The sequence below is a fragment of the Squalius cephalus genome (assembly GCF_949319135.1).
Source record: "Squalius cephalus genome assembly, chromosome: 2".
In the NCBI taxonomy this organism is placed as follows: Eukaryota; Metazoa; Chordata; class Actinopteri; order Cypriniformes; family Leuciscidae; genus Squalius; species Squalius cephalus.
The window spans coordinates 50,409,242-50,423,413 of record NC_137123.1 but is presented as its reverse complement, the minus strand read 5'-3'; the positions used below and the strand labels follow the sequence as shown (position 1 = coordinate 50,423,413).

Below are 14,172 nucleotides of genomic sequence, written 5' to 3'. Positions count from 1 at the left end.
GACTATGCAAACTCTTACGTTGGCTTGAATGGGCCTTAACTTCTTTCAATCTTTTTCGTTAGTTGTTTTTCCTCTTAGATTGAGCCATCTCTCTGTCAGAAACCTGATTCTCTCACACACAATAAATTATAGCACACCCCCTGAGTGCAGTTACACAACACACATACACACACAAAAGACCCGCAGAGCAACTTTCAACACAGTTTTCGCAACACAAGGACATTCTAACCTTACAACTGTAAGATGGAAAAGAGAACAAAAAAGGGAGGGAGGGAGGGAAAGAGAGAGAGAGATGTCAATTTAACTTTATGAAAATAAATAAGGTCAGAGGGGAGAACATGATCGCTGGACCATCTGTGAGAAGATGACACAGAGAGAACAGGAAAGAAAAACAGACAAAACATGAGACGCTGAAGGAGAGAATGACAGACAACGTACGAACTTACCTGCGCTTTTAATAGCTGTCAAAGAGAATCTACGCGTTGCATTAATCAAGCAGATCAGCCACAATCATCCCCGTTTCTCTGTATTTCACCCTTTATCGTGTCTGTTCTTGTAGGTTTTGACAGTCCAGAGTGATGAAAAAACTTTAAGTTTCTTGTTTTTTCTCTTTTAGTTTCTGTCTCCAAACTGTTTCACTTCCCCGTCCCTGCTGTTCGTTCCCCTGTGTCTCTCCTTCACTGGCGAGGAGAAGGAGGAGGGAGGGAGAACGAGAGAGAGCGGGTGGAGAGAGAGAGAGAGAGAGAGAGAGAGAGAGAGAGAGAGAGAGAGAGAGAGAGAGAGAGAGAGTAATTAGCGCTAGTCTCTGTACCTGCCTCTCACTGACATAATCTTCACATTCCTCTGCTGTGAGGAGGGAAAAAAATGAACAAAAAAATTTGTAGGAATACTGGCCCAGTCTGAAATCCAGAAGGTCAAAAAACAAACTTTCAGAAAAAAAATATATACTGTATATAAGGAATATTAAATCTTCAGACACTGATTAAATGAAAGAGAGAGAGAGTGTGTGTTTGTGTTTGTATGTGTGTGTGTGTGTGTGTCTAGAGCAGTCAGTACCGGGAACTGTTTCTCACCGGGCTGGTCCGAGCAACCTGTTCCTTTCTGTGTGTGTGTCTCAGAAACTCACCAAACCAGAATGCTTCCAGGCTCTCGGATTGGAAACGCTATCCTCCCTCAACCTGGAGACAGGCCAGATCAACATTCCCCACACACACATACACACACACACACACACACACACACACACCTTACAAATATAAGAGCTCACCATCCCATTTGGTTTCTCTGATTTATGCAATAAAGGCCTCAAAGTGACACAAAGATGAACACACACTCTGTTTCTCATAGGCCTCTGGGAATGTTTGAATAAAAATGAAAATAAAAAATGAAAATATCAATCCCCCAAATAACCATTTCACCTAGTTCACTGACCTCTAGCTTATGTGTGTATTTCAAATTATGACTTCATGAAATGCGGTCATACAGACAACATGTCACGTACACGTATTAATGAATAAATTACACTTAAGAAAATTACACTACGTTTCTTGTTACAAACTCGCAAGTAACATTTTTTTTAACGTGACGTAGTTGCACAGTACTTGTACTTACTATAGTAATAACTATAAATTATGCATCACTAACCCCAAATCATACCCTAACATTAACCCTTTAGTGTGTCATTAATCGTCTTCCCAGACAAACAAATGGTTCATCTACTGATTGGAACGTTTCACTAAATCATTGATTTCTTAACTGAAAACAGAAATGAATGAACCAACCCCCATGTGTGAAATACAAGTCTCTGAGAAGAGTTCTATTTATTCTCACACAGAGAAAAAGCCTTTCATACAATCAATGCATTCAACACACCTTCTTCTCTCTCAATAGACAGACAATGCAGAGAAAAAACAAGAGACAGAGAGAGAGAGAGAGAGAGAGAGAGAGAGAGAGAGAGAGAGAGAGAGAGAGAGAGAGATCGGAAACACTTCCTCAATGCTGGACATGACAAAGACTTACAGGTGAATTACACATAAGCAAAAGCAGTAGGAGTGGACAAAATTACATTCCTCATCTCTGGTTGCAGAGTCACTGCACCACGGTGACACAGCAAATTCAACATGAACTAGACCAGGGGAGCCTTTTTTGTATTTTAGTATATTTATTTTTGGGGGGTACTATAGTGGCATAAATTGCTAAGCTTTTAATTAAAAGGTAAACGAAACCATGCGGTAGGGTCAGTATGTTTTAATGAGTAGTTTTTGTTCTGAGTTACTGGGTGGATTTGAGACTCTGACCGTTAGAATGTTAATCTGTTTAAAACCAATCACACTCCTGCCTGAAGAGGGGGGATACAATCACACACTTTCTCCCACACACACACTCATTAACATGAAGCTCGAAAACATACACACAATAGGCCATTTGCAGGCCCAAAACATACACTACCCCCTCAACCCAAAACACACACACACCCAGAGGAAACATTTATTTGTGCTTTAAAGCTCAACCTCTATGAAGCTTTCGTTTAAGTTTCATTTACACATACCATTCAAACATTTGTTGGTTGGTAAAATGTTTTAATGTTTCTGAAAGAAGTTCTAACCAAGGCTGCATTCATTTGCTTAAAAATACAGAACACAGTAATATTCTAATACGTGGATTTGGTGCTCAAGAAACAGTTTTTTTTTCTGATCACAGTTGAAAAAGGCTTGTGTTGCTTAATATTTATGTGGAAACCGTAATAAAAAAAAATTATGAATCATTGATGAACAAGGTTCACATGATCTGCATTGATTAACAATATAAATGTATTTACTGTCCGTTTTGAAAAACGAATGCATCCTTGCTGAATAAAAGTATTACTTTTTTAAAAAAAAATAACTTTTGACTGTTAGTGTCAACTTTGTCTTTGATGTTTCTCCTATAATTCCTTACAGATTTGGCTTTGGAAGGATTTGATGAGAAATGTTCACTGAAATCAAGAGTTCATACTTAATTCTCTAACTTTTAATTGCAGAAATTTGTATCTTGGTCTAACTGAGCAAGTTTATGACATCTTGCTAGGGTATTGTTCTCCAACGACAAATCTAAAAAGCAGGAGACATTAGCAAAATGAAACATTGCTGTTTAGAACAAACAATTGAGATACTTAGATAAATACATAAATCTGAGATATTTTGGATAAAATTTGTCTGCTAAATGAATAATCTTAACTGATTTTTCAGTCCTCATCATTATGCAGTTCTCAAATGTAAAGTATTAAAACACAAATTAACAAGTTGCCAATGATTTATGATGTGGATATTAGCACTACGTTTACCACAAACTTTCCAAAAAGACACACAAAGTGGTAAAAAGGATATTTTGACTGTATCAGGGTGACCTTGTCCTCTGGCTGCACTTCTGAACAATACTCTTATCAAAGCTGTTCCCTCTTTGTCTCAGCCTCACAAAAAGCTCATACATATAGCTTCATTCATCTGAGACGCGAGCATCACAGTCTTAATTCTTACACAACAAAACTCACCTATAAAGATTCATCCTCATCTACAAACTAAGATTCACAGCTCTATGACAATGAATTTCATCCTACACTTTTTATGTCCTTCACAGCTATCGGCTATATTAAACAAAATATACAACAGTTTTGGTTCTTGAATTTGATTGGCCAAGCAAGAGCACTACTGGGACTTTAGTTGTTGGATCACTCCGTTTGTATGTTTGTCTTTAAAGTATTTGAAGTGTTCATATGACACCCCAAAAGCAACTTATTTAGACATTAGGACTTTTTACATAGTGACATTATTTTCATGACAATTTAGCAAATTCCCCTCCCAAATTCTCATTAATAAAAATAATCCAAATTTGTTTTTTTCATTAAAGTCCCCATGAAACCAAAATGTTTTTTTTTTTGTTTTTTTTGGCTTTTAGTATGAATGTTAGCCTTGCTGTTATCTATAAGCTAGTGTGCTCCAAAACAATAACAAAATTTGCATTTAGAAGATATAAGCATTCAAAACTTACAGTCTCTCTTTTCTGCCAATAAGGATCAATGATTTTGATGATATCACTTTTTCTGGGATTTTGGATTTTCTGTCCAATGAAATTCTCTCTAGAATCTGAAGCGTGAAATATCCCGCCCCCTACATTATAAATAGACGCTGATGCTGCAGCTGAAATCAGTTCATTATTCACAGTATAGCAATAAGTGATTTAAATTTGTGCATTGAGAGTAAATGAATCAGTCATGCAAGTGATTCGTTCAAAACAGTGATTTATTCAGTGATTTATTGCTCAGTGACACACGGTAGCTTTATTCAAAGTCAAAGCATTTGGAACTATTTTAATTGGAATAAAATAAACCTAATATAATCAGAAAAACTGTGCCTAAAAAGTAAGGTTACTTTTTAGACGCAGACTTGCAGATTACACTACGTCTATTTTACTACAATTTTACTTTGTAAGATTACATTTTAGACAGTACTGTCAATTGTTACATTTACAAGTTTACTTGTAAGTTTTCTTTTTAGACATTACTGCCGATACGATACATCTACAAGTTTACTTGTAAGTTTTCTTTTCAGACATTACTGCCAATATGATACATCTACAAGTTTACTTTTTAGACATTACTACCGATTACGTTACATCTACAAGTTTACTTGTAAGTTTTCTTTTTTAGACATTACTGCCAATACGATACATCTACAAGTTTTCTTTTGAGACATTACTGCCAATACGATACATCTACAAGTTTACTTTTTAGACATTACTACCGATTACGTTACATCTACAAGTTTACTTTTTAGACATTACTGCCGATACGATATATCTACAAGTTTACTTTTTAGACATTACTACCGATTACGTTACATCTACAATTTTACTTTTTAGATATTACTACAGATTATGTTACATCTACAAGTTTACTTGTAAGTTTACTTTTTAGACATTACTGCCGATACGATATATCTACAAGTTTTCTTTTTAGACATTACTACCGATTACGTTACATCTACAAGTTTACTTTTTAGACATTACTACCGATTACGTTACATCTACAAGTTTACTTTTTAGACATTACTACCGATTACGTTACATCTACAAGTTTACTTTTTAGACATTACTACCGATTACGTTACATCTACAAGTTTACTTTTTAGACATTACTACCGATTACGTTACATCTAAGTTTACTTTTTATATACAGTATTGACGATTAAGTTAATGACAATAACAATTACAAATATTTCCAAATGAAGCTAAAGCAACCGTTTCATTTCACAGAGCAAAAAGTTGTTTAATTCCTTAATGAATCCGTTTTGAACAAATACTTGCATTAACATTCGACAATACTGTGTCTAAAAAGTCAAATTACAAGTAAATTTGTAGTAAAATAAACAACAATTGGCAATACTGTCTAAAAAGTAAATTAATGTTTTAGACACAGTATTGCTGATTATGTTATATGATAAATCTATTTTAGTCTGCCAACAAAAATAGTTCCAAATTAAGATTAAGCAACCATGGCGAGTCACAGAGCAATAAAAATGTCATGTTTAATTCCTGAAACAATCAGTTTCCCTTGCGTGATCAATTCAATTACTGAGTCACAATGCACAAATATACAATCACTTGTCACTACAGCCGTAAAGATGGCTCTAGAATGCACAAGCACAGACGTGAAATATCAGCAATACTATGTCTAAAAAGTGTGTGTAAAGTGGATATTTGGGCTGTGCGTGTGTAGAGGGATTGTGGGATGAAAGCATGGCGCGCGTGCTTAAACCTCTGCACTGTTAGAACAATCGTTCTCCTCTCCATCTCGACCCGCTTTTCAGATTACCAGTTTATTGCACAAATTCCACATCAGCTTACAGCACAACGTCCGATTTAGCGTCTTCAAAACACACTGCCATTTAACCTAGTAATAAATCCAGAATTACTACTGACAAATCTTAACCAAAGACCTAAAAGAAAAACATTTTGATTTCAAGAATAAAAACACCATTTTACATTTATTTGTGATGCACTTTTATCTTTGAGGATGTGATAAAATTAGTTTTAATACGATTTTGCAAACTTCTGGAGACGTCTTTTAGCAACTATATCCCCAGAGGATTGTTAGAATGTTCCTCAAGATAGAAACACACACAAAGGCATGGTGTGAGAGGGTTTCATTCCAGTAAATTGTCCCGTTTTGTGTGTAAATGAGTGCGCAAGCCCAGCTGACACAACACTCAACTTTCTGAGATAACACGGGCCTTCTCTTCTTCCTCCATTCACTTTCACAAAGCCATCTAGTGGTGTAAAGAGCTACTCACTTTTCATACTTTTCAATCAAAGTTATTAAGTTGAATCACAATGAATAGTCTTTGTATAAATGTTTTTTCCCCTCAGACATTAACTCTGCATAGGGCACATACAGTTACCTTAAAACATGGTTAGGCAATATACTAACAAGCACCATTTAAAGATATCCAAACATTTAAACTCTTTAAATCTGACTTTCTTCTACAAGAAGAAAAAAAAAAAAAAAATCATGTGAAAAAAAAATTTAGTCATGCCTTCAAATAGCTTGTAACTATGTAACAAGTTATGTAAGTTATGTAGTTATGTAGCACATAACTATGCTTGTAATGTAACTCTACACCCGTGCTTAATTTAGTATACAACGAACTATGAATATGCAAATGAGCCCCATCTCCACTCACTCATACAGGCTTGTCTACAAGTCGATGTATCAGAATGGTAATGCATTTTATGTATCGCTCTCTACAACCTAGGACACACAACAGTAATTAATACGATTAGCTTTTGGCTTGACTATGTTGTCAAACAGCTAAAAATGTGTTGCTAATGTTACACAAAACATGTTCCCGTTTGCCATCTCAGAGTCAGACAGCTGCCTTCTAAAAAATCAGCATCCTTACAAAAGCTTTTAACATTAAAGAAAGTCAGTGGAAAAGGCATATAGTTCATCATAACATCGTAATATACATCATACATGATTCTTTTTATCTGAACAGAAAATTATACCAAGATAGCTAGCTTCTCTTGAGACTCCACTGTTTCGCAGCAGTTAATGATATGCTAAAGCCCGCCCATACCTTGACGTGATTGGTTACAAGGTAATTTGTGACATAAGAAACTTTGAACCGTGTTTTTGACACTACAGTTTTAATGAGAAAATACTCAGCAATGGGGAGTAAATGACTTATGAATTTGCACATGGTTTGTCTTAAAGCATATTAAAAACACCACATATACATGAAATGAAAGATATATTTTTCATTTCTTTAGATAATTCAACTTGTTTTTTAAGACAAAAATAATCTGGACAGCCCATCCTGACTCAATGCCAACACACTTTCCACTGCGACATTTATCACACTCTTCATTGCCACATGACTTTATTGACCTTGTATTTTGTGCATTTATACATGGCATAACACTGGTACCACGTAATCTTATTACACAACTATGAAAATCTGAAAAGTTCCCTGAACCTTGTGCCACTTCTTAATACAATACCGTTTTAAAAGGCAGTCCACCAAACAGGTCCTTCATACTACAATTTTATTTGTTGCTAGTTACAATGTAACTAGACTTTAGCTACAGCATGGCAGCTTCTAGCAGTGCTTGTCAGCAGTTTCCATTAAATATTATTTTCTGTTCATGGCACTAAAAGTTCCTTCTTTCCCTGTGTTGATCACTCGTTGGTAAGTGTTTGCTAATTTCAGCAGCAAAAGTATTTATAACCACAGGCTAACGTTCTGAACACTGATCGTCATGGATATACTTTCGAGGCAGTCGAGTCAAAGTTCACAAAGTTCACGCTACGGTTCAGAGGCCAAACCAGCAGCAAACTCCACCAAAGTACGTGTAGGTCTTCCAGACATTCCTTTTCTCAGGTATGGGACTTCATCCTTATTGCTCATGACCCCGGCAATGTCCAGATGAGCCCAATGATCGGCTGTCACAAACTCTCTCAGAAAGGCTGCAGCGGTGCAGGCGCCACCTGAACTGTGAGGTCACAGACCAGTTCAGTGTCATGGCAACCAAAAACAAGCACGGTAAACACTACAGATTACAGATAACAAATACAGTGCTAATCATAAGCTTGTGGTCGGGTAAGATTTTATAATGTTTTTGAAAGAAGTCTCTTATGCCTACCAAGGGTGCATTTATTTGATCAAACATGCAGTTATTTTGTGAAATATTGTTACAATTTTAATGTATAAATGTATTTTCAGCATAATTACACCAGTCTTCAATGTAACATGATCATTCAGAAATCATTCTAATATGCTGATTTGCTGATCAAGAAATTATTTTATGTTATTATTACAGTTGAAAATGGTTGTGCTACATATTTTTGTGGAACCCATGATTTTCAGGATTCTTTGAAGTTCAAAAGAACAGTAATTATTTGAAATATATATATATTTTAAAGTCTCTTTTTATCAATTTAATGCATCCTTGCTGAATAAAACTATTAATTTCTTAAATAACGCATGCAATAAGGAAAATAATTGAATGGGTAAATGTAATGTAGACATTTTCCTATTGAAACAGGAAGTTGGGTCGGGACATATTGAAGAGGGTCATATATGTGACCCTGGACCACAAAACCAGTCATAAGTTGCACGGGTATATTTGTGGCAATAGCCAACAAAACATTGTATGGGTCAAAATTATCGATTTTTCTAATGGCCAAAAACCATTAGGATATTAAGCAAAGATCATGATCCATGAAGGTATTTTGTATAAGATATCTAGAAGATAAATTTCCTACCTTAAATATATCAAAAATGTATTTTTGTGAGTGGATGCAGCAAAATCGCCAACAGATATGGACAACTTTAAAGGCGATTTTCTCAATATTTTATTTATTTTACATCCTCAGATTCCAGATTTTCAAATAGTTGTATCTCGACCAAATATTGTCCTATCCTAACATCAATGGAAAGCTTTTTTTTTTAGCTCAATTTAAAAAAAAAATACCCATAAGACTGGTTTTGTGGTCCAGGGTCACATATGGTCTGAGTATGTACTGCATTTGATAAGAATTTCACGACCATTATAAATGAATTATATGCGTTATAAAGTATGTATGTGTAATATGAATACAATATGGACATGCTTTATTTACCATGTTGGTAAACATTTGGATGTTTGGACTTTTTTTTTTAAATATCCAAAACCTTTAGTTCACATTGCACCCCAGTAAAACCATGATCTGCTACTTGCTATCGCTAGTCGATGGCCGGTGAAATTAGAGTGAGGGAACATATGAAAAAGATTGAAACCGTGTGAATGAGCATTAATGAGTGTGCATGAGTGCATATGTACCGGCTGTATTTTCCAACGTTATTCAGATCTGCCAGGGCACTGTCTGTTATTTGTCTGGTGTAGTGCTGAAACAGTGGCATCCTCCACACCCTGTCACCAGTAACAATGCTTGCCTGGGAGGACACACATTCACATTATAATATGAACAGCTCACCCAAAGCCTTACAAACTGAAAGAAATTATGGCAGTGATTATTGAAGTGTTATTCAAATCATTTTGACAATCACATTCGAGTGACGCCGCTCATTACCTTATGCAGCCGCTCCCACAGCCAATCAGAGTTGGTAAAGGCTCCTGTAGCAGCAGAACCTAAGGCCACATCCATAGCACCTGCCAGATGAACAAAGACAGAGAAATCCTTAATACGATTACATGTGTACTTAAAAACGCACAAATGTGAATACAGTGTGCATGTCTGTACCCGTAAGTGTAGCCGCATTGATGATTGCTCTGGGCTTGAAACTATGAGCATAACACAGAGCATCAGCCAAAATCAGTCTGCCCTCTGCATCGGTGTTGTCAACCTACCAAAGAAATACATTTCTTACTCAGCATTTCTTCGGGCATTTGAGCAGAAACACCATCTAATGTAGGACCGTAAGGCTATTTGTTAAAAAAAAAATGAATAGGCTATTTATTACAGATAAAATTTAACAGAAATGCTCTTTGATGGTATTTCATTTTATAAAAGTTAATAAACTTTTTAAAACTATTTAATATAAACCTTTGTTTTCTACATAAGTGTCCACTGCTGAACCCAAAATGTTTTTTAAAGAAACAAAATTATTCAGCAAGGATGCATTAAATTGAACAAAAATTAAAACACTTGACTTACATTGTTCCAAATATAAAAAAGTTTTTTTTTTTTTCATTAGCTTCAGCTTTTCATTAAAATACATCATATATCATTTCTGCAAACTCTGTTTTCAACATCAATAATAATAATTTAAAAAAAAAATCTTGAGCACCAAATCAGCATTTAGATTGATTTCTGAAGGATCATATCAAATTCTACTTCAAAAATTTTGCTGTGAGTGGAGAATACCTGAATGGTTTTGCCATTTTTGGCACGGACAACATCACCAGGTTTGTTTGCTTTTCCACTAGGCATGTTTTCACAGAGTGGTGCCAAACCTGAAACAGGGAAGGTGAGATTTGTTTGTGTGTGAACAGTTATGAAAAAGCAGATGCTAAAGCACAGTGTCTCGTGCAGTGGACAGACCGATGATATTGATCGGGAGATTCAGGGCGGCTGCAGTCACAATAGCAGAACACACAGTGGCTGCTCCACCCATATCTGCTCTCATGGCATCCATGCCTGACGAGGGCTTCAGAGAGATTCCACCACTGGAAATGTATGGACACATAAATTGTGTAGGTGTTTAGACAGATGCTACTGATGTTTTCAGGTTCTGTCCAGGTGCAGTTACCTGTCAAAGGTGATTCCTTTTCCCACCAGCACAAGAGGAGGCTGTGCAGAGTCTGAAGTGCCTTTGTAATGCAGCTCGAGAAAGATGGGGGGCTCCTCTGAGCCTTTAGACACACTGAGAAAAGCCCCCATTTGCTCACTCTCAATCCAAGACTGAGGCCTTAAAGAGTGAGAGAGAAATATACACAGAAAAGTGATGTGTTTAATGAACAGGGTGATTGACTTTAAAGTGTGCCTTTAACTATTGTGCTTTTTTATATTTACAACTTTCTTAAGCATGTCATGTTGCTGTTTGAGTATGAAAAAGGTCTGCAAAGTTACATAGCACAAACTCCACTCCAAAGGGAGTTATTCTCTATATCAGTGAGCACTGTTTCTGAACTCCCTAAAATGCCTCAATTGTAGTCTTGAGTTTTCTTCCGGGAACATACACATCACAATGTCCCTCATTTAAATAATTCCTGCCCGGGGCATAATCAAAATAAAAAAGGCAAAGCCTCGTTGAGTTGCATTAGTAGTGTGTTGAAACTCGCATTTATTGTAAAGGGCGTGACATTTCTGAAACACGCTTGAAGCAACCTCACTCCCATCCGGGTCATGGCACAAATGTAACCGGTCCTACTCAACCTGCTCAGAGCGGGATTCAAACAGCGTTCTCCGGCGTGGGAGGTGGGCACGCTAACAAGGACGCTAAAGCGTCAGTCGCTAGCAGGCCTCTTGAGGCCAGGGGAGTGAGGTTTACACGCACAGCTCTTACTGGCCTATGACAGTTACACATAGTTCCAATGAACATTCACAAACAGCTTTGCAAAGTTGTGTGCTACAAAGATAAATATTTGAAAATTAAGGTGATTTTGAACATTGATGCATGAAAACATATCCAAGTAGACCCCAAAAAATAAAAAATACTTTGTAAAAGGGCAAAATAGGTACCCTTAAATTAACTTTGACATCTACCTCTTGTAGACAGTGACTTTATGAGCAAAAGGTAACAGTTTCTGCTCTATAGTGTTTGCGAACACTGTGGGAGTGATGTGATTGGCTGGAGCTTCCATTAGCTGTCTGGCCAGGTTCTGCCCGTTCCCATACAGAACACCTTTCTTCCATGCTGAATCCACACTGCTAAGGAACAAGACAGAAATGAACTTACAAGAAAGAACATAAAGTTTCAGATTTCTAAGTATGAGTGTAAGGTGCACTCTGTGTGAGGCTTAAGCTTTATTACAAATCATGCAATAAATTTCCCAAGAAATGGAATAAATGAATCTGTTTGGTATACCTCCCATGTGGTTGGGTCGTGACACGGACCTTCTTCTTGGTCTTCAGCTCATCATACTCAAAAAGCCCGAGCACAGCGCCCTCTGCAGCTGACTGTCCGTCTCCACAAGTGTCCACCTCAACGTGAGCTACCTCCAGATCCTGAAGCTGCCTGCAGCCCACTGTACAAACACAGGCAGACATATTAGGAAAATTTTAAACAGCGCATTAAAAACCATTTTCTCACTTTACAACACATACGTTGTAAAGATCTGAACACAAAAAAAAACATATTAAGAAATTATAATTTCGTAAGAAACTTAAGCCTATTTGGGACCATTTAGATATATGCATTGTGAATTTATTTCATGACAATTAACCTCACTGTATCCAAACATTTTACAATTGATTGCTTCTTGTAATTCCAATTTCCTTAAGTATTAAAGGCAGTACAACAAATACTACCATGACGTAGCATTTAATTGTAAAATACATATTTGTACATTAGATTTCAGTAACTAAAAATAAGATTTTTTTTGCATAAATGGAGAGCAAAATTAGCAATCTTCAAAACTCATTCATACTTAATTGTCATTAAGCCAAAATTATTATTTTTTCATGTTATTTTGGGAGGAAATATTGCTGAGACCATTCACCCAAACACATCAATGGCACTTACCTGACACAGCTGCACGAATGCTTTCCTTACAGTTGTCCCAGTTTTCGTTTCCACACACACCTGTGCCGCTTTTACCCAGGCCAACTACAACTACACTAGGGAAGTCCTTTAAAAGTAAAAGACTTGTGTAAGAATTGACTGATATATATTAATCTTGATCTGAAAAGGCAGCCAAAAACATGCAGAAGTGAGTTCACACCTGATGTAAACCATAGAAAATCCGACTCTTCCCTTTCTTCAGAGGAGGTCCAGATCTACAGAGCAGAGAGGGGGAAATGAGTGGGCATGTGAAATAATAGATCGTGCAGAAAAGCGAATGCACGGTCCAGTAGGAATGCAAAGATCAAATGAGTGACTTACATCGACAGCATTTCTGACAGTTTTCCTGAGACGGTCCTGTCAAATGCCGCTGCAGCCTCCGTGAAATGGACCCCGTCATTGTCTAACTGTTTCTCATACACGCCTAGAACTAAACCCTGAATAAACCCATTCACACACAACAATTAACAAAACAAATCGCTTGTTAGTGACCTCCATACACAAAGAGACATTTACCTGACAAGCCAAGTTATGAAACTTACTTTTCTTGTACTGGAAGTGATATTAGAGTCCGACAACAGTCTACAGTTGTGTTTTCGGATTGCAGTAAGCAACACCCTTCTGAATGGTATCAACATCGTCTCTAAATGGATAAAAACTGACTCAACCGTGATTCAAGAGGGTAACGTTAATTCTTAGAAAGCTTTACACGTGACATTGGAAGGTTGAGAATCGCGCATAGTCGCAGCTAATGACGTCAACAAAAGACGACGTTTTATTACAAAAATATAAGTCCTAAGATGTACTTCATTATAAATTTATTAATTCTTTTGGCAAAATTTCACATTCATAAGTGTAAATTCAGCGCTAAAAAAACTAATTTAGTATTTTTTCTCCATGAAGTTGTACTTTATATTAATCTGATTTCTGGCTCCAACAAAAAGGCAGTTAAAACTGTCTGAAACATGTGGTCCTCTTTCTCTTTGTAATGGCCCATAAGCTTCCCCTGGCAATATTGTATTGTACACTATTTATGTGCTATAATTTTGTATGTTGTTAAGTACGTTTTGATTAGTCACCTGTGATTTGTACCTTTTTTTGCAATTAAAAAAAATATATATATTATTATTATTATTATTATTATTATTAGTCCTATTGGCCCTAAAGGGACTGCACTATCTATGGAAGCTTGTTGTCGCCACTAAATATAAAATAAAATAAACGTTTACATTAAGTTAGTTTACATCTCGCAAATCAGACTCTCTTTTTTTCAGAGCTATGAGATATAAACTCGCAATTCTGAGAATTATTTTTTCCCTCAGAATTGCGAGATATAAACTCCAAATTGAGGGGAAAAAATGCAGAATTGTAAGTTAAAAAGTCGGGGTTGTTGGGAAACAGCTGTATAAGG

General features: G+C 36.4%; 2 protein-coding genes across 7 annotated transcripts in view; both read right to left on the bottom strand.

Annotated features, from left to right (window-relative positions):
* The window catches only part of rbm47 (RNA binding motif protein 47), a 28,535-nt gene extending 27,398 nt beyond the window's left edge, over positions 1–1,137 (bottom strand). For 4 of the 5 annotated variants that reach the window (XM_079849745.1, XM_079849749.1, XM_079849750.1 and 1 more), the window contains exon 1: positions 447–680. The gene's annotated coding sequence lies outside the window, so the exon portion shown is untranslated. Of the gene's footprint in view, positions 1–446; positions 681–1,056 lie in introns of those variants that run through there. The other variant, XM_079849746.1, reaches the window with a different exon arrangement.
* A 6,195-nt stretch (positions 1,138–7,332) lies between these two features.
* On the bottom strand, positions 7,333–13,530 carry lap3 (leucine aminopeptidase 3). 2 transcript variants are annotated; one of them, XM_079897662.1, is made up of 13 exons: positions 13,304–13,530; positions 13,083–13,198; positions 12,922–12,976; positions 12,723–12,828; positions 12,066–12,225; positions 11,744–11,908; positions 10,788–10,946; positions 10,580–10,704; positions 10,403–10,491; positions 9,779–9,881; positions 9,608–9,687; positions 9,358–9,470; positions 7,333–8,028 (listed from the first exon to the last, which is right to left on the bottom strand). In XM_079897662.1, the coding sequence occupies exons 1-13, from the start codon at positions 13,397–13,399 to the stop codon at positions 7,842–7,844; spliced, it is 1,554 nt and encodes a 517-aa protein (XP_079753788.1). In that variant the 5' UTR covers positions 13,400–13,530; the 3' UTR covers positions 7,333–7,841. The 2 variants fall into 2 exon arrangements, with proteins under 2 accessions (XP_079753788.1, XP_079753789.1); XM_079897663.1 differs by having other exon boundaries at positions 11,744–11,905; positions 13,304–13,509.
* Between the last annotated feature and the right edge of the window lie 642 nt (positions 13,531–14,172).